At 43.7% G+C, this 12500-nt stretch overlaps 1 protein-coding gene across 1 annotated transcript in view; it reads left to right on the top strand.

Moving 5' to 3' along the window:
* LOC143298101 (uncharacterized) overlaps positions 1-4343 on the top strand; it is a 26532-nt gene extending 22189 nt beyond the window's left edge. Inside the window, exon 7 of the mRNA XM_076610793.1 lies at positions 4147-4343. Within this exon, the coding sequence (XP_076466908.1) occupies positions 4147-4176 (30 nt within the window). The 3' untranslated portion in view covers positions 4177-4343. The remainder of the gene's footprint in view (positions 1-4146) is intronic.
* Positions 4344-12500: the final 8157 nt, after the last annotated feature.

The following is a 12500-nucleotide window of genomic DNA, read 5'->3' on the forward strand; positions in this document are numbered from 1 at the left end:
CAAGGAAGGGCAGGCAAGGGAGGCTATTTTGGGAAGAGGTGGGTTTTAAGGCCAGACTTGAAAGAGCTGAGTGTGGAGACCTGACGAAGCGAAAAAGGAAGTTCATTCCAATTGCAAGGTCTAGAAACAGAGAAAGAACGGCGGCCAATAGTCGAGTGTTTGAATCTGGGTATGCGTAAACAGAGTGGATCCGAGGCCGATCGTAGTGAGCGAGATGGAGTGTAGAGGTGAAGGCAGCCGCAGAGATAGGAAGGGGCAGTTTTGTGAGTGCTGATCTTGTACTTTATTCGGTGTGAGACAGGGAGCCAGTGGAGATGTTGCAAAAGAGGAGTGATGTGCTCAGATCTTTTCTTTCTGAGGACGAGTCGGGCAGCAGCGTTTTGTATGCGCTGAAGGGACTGAATGGATGAAGCAGGCAGACCAGACAATAGAGAGTTACAGTAGTCAAGGCGAGAGAGAATGAGAGAAACGACAAGTCTAGATGTTGCATCAGTGGACAGATATTTCCGGACGGCACTGATGCGTCGCAGTTGACAGTAGCAGGACTGACATGTCTGACTGATAAATTTTTGCATGGACAGTGTATTGTCAAGGACAACACCGAGGTTCCTGACTGACGTGGAAAGAGGGATGGATGTACTGCCAAGTTTGATTGTGTCAATTGTAATGGAAGACAGTTTTTGTTTAGTTCCTATGATCATTGCTTCAGTTTTGTCCGCGTTCAATTGTAACTTATTTCGAGTCATCCATGTGTGTATATGTGTGTGACAGGGATGTGGAGAATATGTATGTGTGTATATGTGTGTGACAGGGATGTGTAGAATGTGTCTGTGTGTATATGTGTGTGACAGGGGGGTGGAGAATGTGTCTGTGTGTATATGTGTGTGACAGGAGGGAGGTGGAAAATGTGTCTGTGTATATGTGTGTGACAGGAGGGAGGTGGAGAATGTGTCTGTGTGTATATGTGTGTGACAGGGAGGTGGAGAATGTGTCTGTGTGTATATGTGTGTGACAGGGAGGTGGAGAATGTGTCTGTGTGTATATGTGTGTGACAGGGAGGTGGAGAATGTGTCTGTGTGTATATGTGTGTGACAGGGAGGTGGAGAATGTGTCTGTGTGTATATGTGTGTGACAGGGGGGTGGAGAATGTGTCTGTGTGTATATGTGTGTGACAGGGAGGTGGAGAATGTGTCTGTGTGTATATGTGTGTGACAGGAGGGAGGTGGAGAATGTGTCTGTGTGTATATGTGTGTGACAGGGAGGTGGAGAATGTGTCTGTGTGTATATGTGTGTGACAGGGAGGTGGAGAATATGTCTGTGTGTATATGTGTGTGACAGGAGGGAGGTGGAGAATGTGTCTGTGTGTATATGTGTGTGACAGGGAGGTGGAGAATGTGTCTGTGTGTATATGTGTGTGACAGGGGGGTGGAGAATGTGTCTGTGTGTATATGTGTGTTACAGGGAGGTGGAGAATGTGTCTGTGTGTATATGTGTGTGACAGGGAGGTGGAGAATGTGTCTGTGTGTATATGTGTGTGACAGGAGGGAGGTGGAGAATATGTCTGTGTGTATATGTGTGTGACAGGAGGGAGGTGGAGAATGTGTCTGTGTGTATATGTGTGTGACAGGAGGGAGGTGGAGAATGTGTCTGTGTGTATATGTGTGTGACAGGGAGGTGGAGAATGTGTCTGTGTGTATATGTGTGTGACAGGGAGGTGGAGAATGTGTCTGTGTGTATATGTGTGTGACAGGGGGGTGGAGAATATGTCTGTGTGTATATGTGTGTGACAGTGGGGTGGAGAATGTGTCTGTGTGTATATGTGTGTGACAGGGAGGTGGAGAATGTGTCTGTGTGTATATGTGTGTGACAGGGGGGTGGAGAATGTGTCTGTGTGTATATGTGTGACAGGGAGGTGGAGAATGTGTCTGTGTGTATATGTGTGTGACAGGAGGGAGGTGGAGAATGTGTCTGTGTGTATATGTGTGTGACAGGAGGGAGGTGGAGAATGTGTCTGTGTGTATATGTGTGTGACAGGGAGGTGGAGAATATGTCTGTGTGTATATGTGTGTGACAGGAGGGAGGTGGAGAATGTGTCTGTGTGTATATGTGTGTGACAGGAGGGAGGTGGAGAATGTGTCTGTGTGTATATGTGTGTGACAGGAGGGTGGTGGAGAATGTGTCTGTGTGTATATGTGTGTGACAGGAGGGTGGTGGAGAATGTGTCTGTGTGTATATGTGTGTGACAGGGAGGTGGAGAATGTGTCTGTGTGTATATGTGTGTGACAGTGGGGTGGAGAATGTGTCTGTGTGTATATGTGTGTGACAGGGAGGTGGAGAATGTGTCTGTGTGTATATGTGTGTGACAGTGGGGTGGAGAATGTGTCTGTGTGTATATGTGTGTGACAGGGGGGTGGAGAATGTGTCTGTGTGTATATGTGTGTGACAGGGAGGTGGAGAATGTGTCTGTGTGTATATGTGTGTGACAGGAAGGTGGAGAATGTGTCTGTGTGTATATGTGTGTGACAGGAAGGTGGAGAATGTGTCTGTGTGTATATGTGTGTGACAGGGGGGTGGAGAATGTGTCTGTGTGTATATGTGTGTGACAGGGAGGTGGAGAATGTGTCTGTGTGTATATGTGTGTGACAGGGAGGTGGAGAATGTGTCTGTGTGTATATGTGTGTGACAGGGATGTGGAGAATGTGTCTGTGTGTATATGTGTGTGACAGGGAGGTGGAGAATGTGTCTGTGTGTATATGTGTGTGACAGGAGGGAGGTGTAGAATGTGTCTGTGTGTATATGTGTGTGACAGGGAGGTGGAGAATGTGTCTGTGTGTATATGTGTGTGACAGGGAGGTGGAGAATGTGTCTGTGTGTATATGTGTGTGACAGGGGGGAGGTGGAGAATGTGTCTGTGTGTATATGTGTGTGACAGGAGGGAGGTGGAGAATGTGTCTGTGTGTATATGTGTGTGACAGGGGGGTGGAGAATGTGTCTGTGTGTAATATGTGTGTGACAGGGAGGTGGAGAATGTGTCTGTGTGTATATGTGTGTGACAGGGAGGTGCAGAATGTGTCTGTGTGTATATGTGTGTGACAGGGAGGTGGAGAATGTGTCTGTGTGTATATGTGTGTGACAGGGAGGTGGAGAATGTGTCTGTGTGTATATGTGTGTGACAGGGAGGTGGAGAATGTGTCTGTGTGTATATGTGTGTGACAGGGGGGAGGTGGAGAATGTGTCTGTGTGTATATGTGTGTGACAGGGATGTGGAGAATGTGTCTGTGTGTATATGTGTGTGACAGGGAGGTGGAGAATGTGTCTGTGTGTATATGTGTGTGACAGGGGGTGGAGAATGTGTCTGTGTGTATATGTGTGTGACAGGGGGTGGAGAATGTGTCTGTGTGTATATGTGTGTGACAGGGGGTGGAGAATGTGTCTGTGTGTATATGTGTGTGACAGGGAGGTGGAGAATGTGTCTGTGTGTATATGTGTGTGACAGGGGGGTGGAGAATGTGTCTGTGTGTATATGTGTGTGACAGGGAGGTGGAGAATGTGTCTGTGTGTATATGTGTGTGACAGGGGGGTGGAGAATGTGTCTGTGTGTATATGTGTGTGACAGGAAGGTGGAGAATGTGTCTGTGTGTATATGTGTGTGACAGGGGGTGGAGAATATGTCTGTGTGTATATGTGTGTGACAGGGGGTGGAGAATGTGTCTGTGTGTATATGTGTGTGACAGGGGGGGGGGGAGAATGTGTCTGTGTGTATATGTGTGTGACAGGGGGTGGAGAATGTGTCTGTGTGTATATGTGTGTGACAGGGGGGGGGGGGAGAATGTGTCTGTGTGTATATGTGTGTGACAGGAGGGAGGTGGAGAATGTGTCTGTGTGTATCTATGTCTGACAGGAGGGAGGTGTGTGTGTGTGTGCGCGCGCGCTGATATGTGTGTGTATATATGTGTGTGTGTGTGTGTGTGTGTGTGTGTGTGTGTGTGTTCCATGTACAGAACAAGAAACAGCAATGTTCTCAACTGTAATGTGAACAGGATGTCTAAAATTCCTCGTTTCCCTTCATATCTCCATGGAGACCGGAAGTCCTTGCAATGTCTATTATCCTCCTGCGCTTTTTTTTTTTTCTTCTGTGTATCCCAGACAGTGCCTCAGGACAAGGGAGGGAACTGATGAGGATGAAGTCGTCTTACGTGTGTGGTGACGCTCTTCCTGTGGCGCCACCGTCGTAGAATCGGAGCCACGACCTCCACATTTAGATACACAGTTTATTAATTGATTTGTTTTTCACAGTTGTTGATATGCTGTATACGACTATTTTCATGGAGTAGTTTTGGTCTTTTTTTTTTGTGTGGGGGGGGGGGGGGGGGGGTTGGGGAGGAAGGGATCTCTTTTTTTTCTTTTTCTTTTTTTTTTATACACAGGTTTGCAATAGTTGTAAAAACTTGTTTTTAATGCAGGAACTTTTTTCAACATATATTAAAACCAACTGATAAATATAGAAACGGTTTTTTGTTTTGTTTTGTTTTTTTTATCTATCTTCACACTTCCATATTCAGTTATTATCGAAACTTTTTATTTTACGTTTAGATTTGCAATTATTATGGAAATATTTGTAAACAGTTTGTGATGTTCATATCCCAGATAACAATGAAAACTGTCTCTTGTTTATCAAGGATGTGGAAAAAAAACTGAAATGGAAAGATTAAAAATAAGTTGTAGTCTGAAATACTTATCGTTCTGTGTCTCTGTCTCTCTTTGTCTCTGTCTCTGTCTCTCTCTATGTCACACACACACACACACACACACACACACACACACACACACACACATGTCATGACACTATTACCACGCAGGCAGAAGGTTGTGTCTCTTCCTCTGCAGTCACAGAGACGTCAAAAGCGAAACCAGTGTGTAGCTGCTGCTGTTCAACACGGACATGGACCGTGACGGGGTGGGAGGTTCGATCCTCCTTTGATCAGAGCAAACAGCGTGACGCGGGGTGCGGGTTCCAGCCTTGGGAACACAGGGGAAGCGGTGGTTACCGCCGGGCAGACTGGCACCACGCAGACACGGTCCCCAATAGGGGTGCCAGAGGGACTTTCAGTGTGGCCTGAAATAGCATCCCCGCCTTCTGGACATTGTGTGCTGTCACGATAATCCCCTTTTCTCTTGCTCTCTTTGTGTCTGCCCTTTCTTCCTTCAGTGTTTTATGGGGGTTTTCTCAGTGGGAGGTAGACCCAAAAAAAATCTTGGTAAAAGTCGACTTACTTGGGATAAAAGAGGCGACGTATCGAGCCACAAGCTCTTCTTCAGGCAAATGAAATGAGTGAGTGACAGACAGAAAGGTCAGGGTTAGGGTTAGGGTTTTTTCTCGCCTTCCCAGTCCATTTTTGCTGTTTGTTTTAGATGTTGTTGTTGTTGTTGTTTACAGCAAGCATTGACACTTTTCTCTCTTATCCACAGTCTGTGATGTACTGTCTGTGCTGTTTTACTCTGGCGATTAGGTCGTCATACTGTAAACACTAGGATAGACACTAGCTGCCCACTCAACAGTATTGTTTGCCTTGATAGCCCTTTTTGTGAATATTTTGTTTGTTTTTCAAGTATTTTCCATCTTTTTTTTTCTCGTTTTTCTTTTTTGTAATCTGTGGACGATAGATTGAGCGGAAGTGCTGACGTCCTCAGTACAGCTTGATATTGTTTCCCTTCAGGAGTTCAGTGCTGACATTATTTCTCTTCAGGAGTTCAGTGCCGACATTATTTCTCTTCAGGAGTTCAGTGCTGACATTATTTCTCTTTAGGAGTTCAGTGCTGACATTATTTCCCTTCAGGAGTTCAGTGCTGACATTATTTCTCTTTAGGAGTTCAGTGCTGACATTATTTCTCTTTAGGAGTTCAGTGCTGACATTATTTCTCTTTAGGAGTTCAGTGCTGACATTATTTCCCTTCAGGAGTTCAGTGCTGACATCATTTCTCTTTAGGAGTTCAGTGCTGACATTATTTCCCTTCAGGAGTTCAGTGCTGACATTATTTCTCTTCAGGAGTTCAGTACTGACATTATTTCTCTTCAGGAGTTCAGTGCTGACATTATTTCTCTTTAGGAGTTCAGTGCTGACATTATTTCCCTTCAGGAGTTCAGTGCTGACATTATTTCTCTTCAGGAGTTCAGTGCTGACATTATTTCTCTTTAGGAGTTCAGTGCCGACATTATTTCCCTTCAGGAGTTCAGTGCTGACATTATTTCCCTTCAGGAGTTCAGTGCCGACATTATTTCTCTTTAGGAGTTCAGTGCCGACATTATTTCTGGCATTATTTCCCTTCAGGAGTTCAGTGCTGACATTATTTCCCTTCAGGAGTTCAGTGCTGACATTATTTCCCTTCAGGAGTTCAGTGCCGACATTATTTCCCTTCAGGAGTTCAGTGCCGACATTATTTCTGGCATTATTTCCCTTCAGGAGTTCAGTGCTGACATTATTTCCCTTCAGGAGTTCAGTGCCGACATTATTTCTCTTCCGGAGTTCAGTGCTGACATTATTTCCCTTCAGGAGTTCAGTGCCGACATTATTTCTCTTCAGGAGTTCAGTGCTGGCATTATTTCTCTTCAGGAGTTCAGTGCTGACACTATTTCTCTTTAGGAGTTCAGTGCTGACATTATTTCTCTTCAGGAGTTCAGTGCTGGCATTATTTCTCTTCAGGAGTTCAGTGCTGACATTATTTCTCTTCAGGAGTTCAGTGCCGACATTATTTCTCTTTAGGAGTTCAGTGCTGACATTATTTCCCTTCAGGAGTTCAGTGCTGACATTATTTCTCTTTAGGAGTTCAGTGCTGACATTATTTCTCTTTAGGAGTTCAGTGCTGACATTATTTCCCTTCAGGAGTTCAGTGCTGACATTATTTCTCTTTAGGAGTTCAGTGCTGACATTATTTCTCTTCAGGAGTTCAGTGCTGGCATTATTTCTCTTTAGGAGTTCAGTGCTGACATTATTTCCCTTCAGGAGTTCAGTGCTGACATTATTTCTCTTCAGGAGTTCAGTACTGACATTATTTCCCTTCAGGAGTTCAGTGCTGAAGAAAATATGTCCTCAGCTGTGTTGTTTGGTAGGCTTTTTTTTCCAGATGTGACAGTTTTGTTTAACAATGCTGATTTTTTTTTAAATATATATATATATATATATATATATATATATATATATATATATATATATCAGTTAGGCAGCCCTGATATGGCCCAGTGCAGTCGGCTAGACTGTAAGCAACAATGTCAAAGGTCAGATCATAATCAGGTGTTGTTTCCCTTGCCTCGAAAGGAAGAGGTAATCAGCAGGTTATCTGAACGATAAGGTCTGTGGTGATGTGCAGCGTAATGTATTGCTTCATACAGTGGGTTTTGTGTGTATGTGTGTTGTTTTTTTGCTTTTGTTTTGTTGTTGTTGTTGTTGTTGTTTGTTGTTGTTTTTCTTTTTCATTGCATTATGTTACAGTATGTAGTATTAGGTTGTGTGAATGGTGTGGAATCGTGCTGCAAGTCTCTTGACGCGCTGTGCTGTGTTAAACTGTAGTGTGTTATACACTGCTTTGAACTATACTGTACTGTACTGTACTGTGTTGTGTTGTGCTGTGTTGTGCTGTATTTCATAGTTTCTGTCTCCTTCTCTCTCTCTCTCTCTGATACATAGTCTGCTCTTATATTTTTAATAATAATATTGCTGTATATAATCAGATGATTCTACTTAGGTTTGCCTTTTTTTTTAAACTCTGTGGAGCATTGAGGGATGATCAATACAAGGAGAATATCCTAGATTTATGGGATACCTTTTTGTAATGTGTCTAACGTTGTTCACCAGTTGTTTTTGTTGTAATGTGTCTAACCATCGTTCACCAGTTGTTTTTGTAATGTGTCTAACGTTGTTCACCAGTTGTTGTTCTTGTAATGTGTCTAACGTTGTTCGCCAGTTGTTGTTGTTTTTAATGTTGTTGTTCGTTGGTTATATCCTTGTTTTTATTTTATTGTTGTTGTTGTGTTAGTTTAACAGGATAACGTTCATAACTTAGTCAAATATATATTGTTGTTTTTTACTTTTGGCTTTCATTTGATGTGACATACTCAGATCTTTTTACTTTTGTATTTTTTCCTTCAATCACCGTTTGACGAATGACATTTGACAAACACATTTAACTCAAGTTCAAAACAAAAGTCGACAGGACAGCGTGGGGGGAGGGGGGGGGTGTGAATCACCAAGTGACCTTGACCGAAGATCATGATCACTGAGGGGAGTTAATGCTGTCTCATTTTCTTCTCCATTCATGCCCGTGAATTTGGAGAAGGTTTCAGCTGATGACAAAGACATCGAGGAATGTGTCAGCTGGATTCATTTACAAATAACAAGAAACGATCTAATGCTCGCACAGCGAACAACACACACACACACACACACACACACACACACACACACACACACACACACACACACACACACACACACACACACACACACACACACACACACACACACACACTACATAAGAACATAAAGAAAATGTATGGTTTCATGGGAAAACATTACCATAATGATTTTCATAAGAGGCAAATCATTTCTCTAATCTGCAGATGGAAAATGAATTGTTTTAGGACAAAATATGTCAGTAATGTTTCTTGCATCTGTGGTGCTCACATAACAACCGATCATATACCAACTTGCGATATGTTAAAGTCTCAAATCCCTGAACTGAAATCATCTTCAGTGTTGACGATCTTCAGCAGTCCATTGCTAATGTATGACTTTTTCAACTCCTTGTTAAATAGTCCTGTTGGTTCGCTGTTATAGTTGTTAGTTTTTCATTAGAAATATGTTATATTGTTATGTTGTTTTGTTTTTTTGTTGTTGTTGTTTTTTAAACAAAACTTAAATCATTAATTTTCACACACACACACACACACACACACACACACACACACACACACACACACACACACACACACACACACACACATACACACACACACACACTTTCACTTACTCGTATGCGTACACAGTAATTCCCCCCCCTCCCCCTCCCCCTCCTCCCACTCGATTTTTTTCCTTCCCTCGTCTAATATCACTTACAGTGAAAAGACGTTAAACTAAAGATCGAACACTAAATCACTAACTCTATCACTTACTCTGTTAGAATTTCTGTTTTGACATCGTGAGTTTGGCTGACATTGGAAGTGATGTTTTTGAAGAGCGTGAAAGAAGACGTTTCTTTTCTGGTGTTCTCGGGGGGTGAATTCCAAAGAGAGAGGAGGCAACAGACCCGAACAGAAAGTTCGCTGACCATAGCTCTTCGTTTGAATGTCTGTCAGCCAGGGGACATCACTCTAACATCCTGAAGCAGATCTCACGGATGAAAAGGGGTGTGAGAGGGAAGAAGCTTGGATCTATACAGAGGGAGATTTTCTGTCTTGGATTTGAACATGATGGACAGCAGTTTGTGATTGATAATTATGTTTCTGGACAGGAAGCCAGTGGAGTCCCACATCTCTCACGTCTCCGCAATGTGTATGCCCATGTGGTTTTCAATGGAATTATCCCGTAGTGTTCTCTGCGTTTTTCTCATATTGTCGCAAGAACCGACATTGATTTGTAGGCTTGGTTATCTTGTCACGTTTCTGATACTCGTCAGTTGCTTGTAGTTTTGAAATGTCGTTGTTTTCTTGTTTCTACTATTTTTTTATTCTCCCATGGAGGTTTCATTTCGTTTTTATTTTCCTCTTTCTTTCAGTTCCTGATGTATCTTTGCTCGATAAAATCGCGCAAGTTTGCTACTAACACCTAACAACATCGAAGGGCCTTCTTGCAGATAGTGTATATATTTTGTTCTGTGCGTGTGTGTGTGTGTGTGTGTGTGTGTGTGTGTGTGTGTCGGTGCCGGTGTCGGTGTCTGTGTGTCTGTGACATCAACAAAGGCACGTGTGCAGCTCCGTGTTAAGCATAGTTTGTATATTAGAGATACATTGACAATTTTGGCATTGATAATCCAGTTATGCACGCATTCGTGCATATATTTATATTATGTATATAGTCATGCTGATGTAGGATAAACAAGGTAACAGATAAACACAGACAGGCATGTAGACAGACACAGAGGGACGAACAGACGGACGAACGCCTGGCACGATGGACGGATGGACTAACAGACAGACAGACGAATGGATGAACGGACAGGTGAAGGTAGATGAACACAGGGGCTTTCATTCAGTCTGGGTAGGTATACCTGTCTACTTCTTCTTTGAGCTTGCTGTTCAGTTGACTGGTAGGCTGGTTGGTTGGTTAGTTTGTTGCTTTGTTGGTGATCACGTGACTGTTCTCTTTGTTGTACCTTCAGTTTGTTTTTATCAACAGCACGTCAGTGCTCGGCAACCTTTTACATGACATCAACACTGCAGTGACTGCTTTTCTTTTCTTTTCTTTTCTTTTTCTTCTTTTTTTATTTTGTTTTGTTTTGTTATTTTTGTACTGTATTGTTTTGTGTTATTTAGTTATTTATTTATTTGTCTATCTATCTATTTATTTTTGTCACAACCTATTGATCTGTGTGAACTTCTGGCTGTTCTCTTGGGAGACAGCGAATCGCCACAGTGCAGGAAGGTACCCCCTTCCTTTCATTCTGTCTCTGGCTCTCTCTCAGTCTCTCTATCTCTGTCTCTCTCTCTCTCTCACACTCTCTCTCTCTCTCTCTCTCTCTCTCTCTCTCTCTCTGCACTTAGCCGTAGAAAAGAATGTCTCAATGATATTTCATTTAATGCATGATGCTTTTCTTTGAACTGTGCACTCCTGTTGTCATGGGCCAGAGGCCTGACAATCAATGACTTAGATTTTTACTTCTCTCTCTCTCTCTCTCTCTCTCTCTCTCTCTCTCTCTCCTTTCTCTTATCCCCTTCCACCTCCCTCACACCCCACATCCCCACTCCCATGCGTCCCACTCCGTCTGTGTCTGTCTCTCTCTCTTTCTGTCTCTGTCTCTCTGCCCCTGTCTCCCACTGCCTCTCTGTCCGTCTGTCTGTCTGTCTGTCTGTCTGAGTGTGTCTGTCTCTCTCCTCTGGCCATCTGTCTGTTACCCCCGCTCTCTCTCTCTCTCTCTCTCTCTCTCTCTCTCTCTCTCTCTCTTTCCTTTCTTCACGTGGAACAGTGATGCTCAAGGTTCGGGGGGCATGTCAAACACACAGTTTTTCTCTCTGTTTTGTTTTCCTTGAAATGTTTTCTTTTTATCACTTCTTTCTAGATTTAAAGAATAGATTTTCCCTGAAAGAAAACAAAGTATTGTTGTCATTCTATGAATGAATGAAGTGAGGAAGCCGGGTGGGCGAAAGAACAAAGAGCGCCAGAAGGAAAGAGAAAGTGAGACACAAAGACAAACAGAAAGTTACGAAAGAAAAAAAACAACAAAGTAAAAAAAAGTAAAGAAATAAAAAGATTTGAAAATGTATAATTGGCATGTTGAGTGTCACGTGTGTGTGTGTGTGTGTGTGTGTGTGTGCTTGCGTGCGTGTGTGTCTGTCTGCCCGACTGTCCGTCTGCGATATACAACCTGTTGTACAGAGGAGTTTGAAGGGAAACCAAGCGAACAAAACCCAAACAAACGCTCCAGACTGCTGGTGCAGGCATACTAAGGGACGTAACCAAGGAGGCGCTGTTTCAGAATCACGCGATGGACTTGTGGCCCTGTGTTGAGCAGTGCTCAGGGTTCCAGGCCCCGTTTCAACATAGTGCTGTCGCCTCAGGAAATGCAGTTTACTCTGCTTTTCCTCACTCCGCCCAGGAGGGAACGGGTACCTGACTGGATGGGGAAGGTTCAATCGACGGAAGGAGAGGACTGGGCCCCGCCTTCCTGTGTCAAGCCCTAGACACAGTGGATAGGAATTCACTGCCCTCAGATGGTCGTCAAAGGGAGTGGGAACTTTGACCTTCCAACCTTTCTTGATCACAGGGAAAGATTAGTCATTGTCTGCTGTGCAGAGGCAGCACTGTCATCAATTGTATCACTGAAAAAAAAATTGCTGGAAAAAACAACAACAACAACAACAACAACTAAACAGTATTGGAGTGCTGTTTTCCTCTGAGAAAACCACTCTCTCTGCTAGGAAAATGACACTGTTCCTTGGAAATAGACACTGCCCATGAAAGGGAGTGGGTTGTTTTTTTGTTTGTTTGTTTTTTGTTTTGTTTTTTCCACAGAATAAATCCTCGGGGGATGTTTTTTCCCGAAACACAGAAGTCTTTTCTCCCCTCCTACACCGGCCTCGGTAGCGGTGCAGACCAGGTGGCTGCCCTCAGACCAGGTGGCTGCCCTCAGACCAGGTGGCTGCTGAAGCCCAGGGAAGATATGATTGTGCCAGGTGTGCTGCTGAAGTAGTGTCAGTGGTCCAGGCTTTGCGGCAGTTCCCATGACAACGTGCAGACAGAACAAACACAAGGGGTGACGATGCACAGTGTCAGTGGTCCAGGCTTTGTAGC

This window comes from Babylonia areolata, chromosome 23, assembly GCF_041734735.1.
Source record: "Babylonia areolata isolate BAREFJ2019XMU chromosome 23, ASM4173473v1, whole genome shotgun sequence".
Lineage (NCBI taxonomy): Eukaryota > Metazoa > Mollusca > Gastropoda > Neogastropoda > Buccinidae > Babylonia > Babylonia areolata.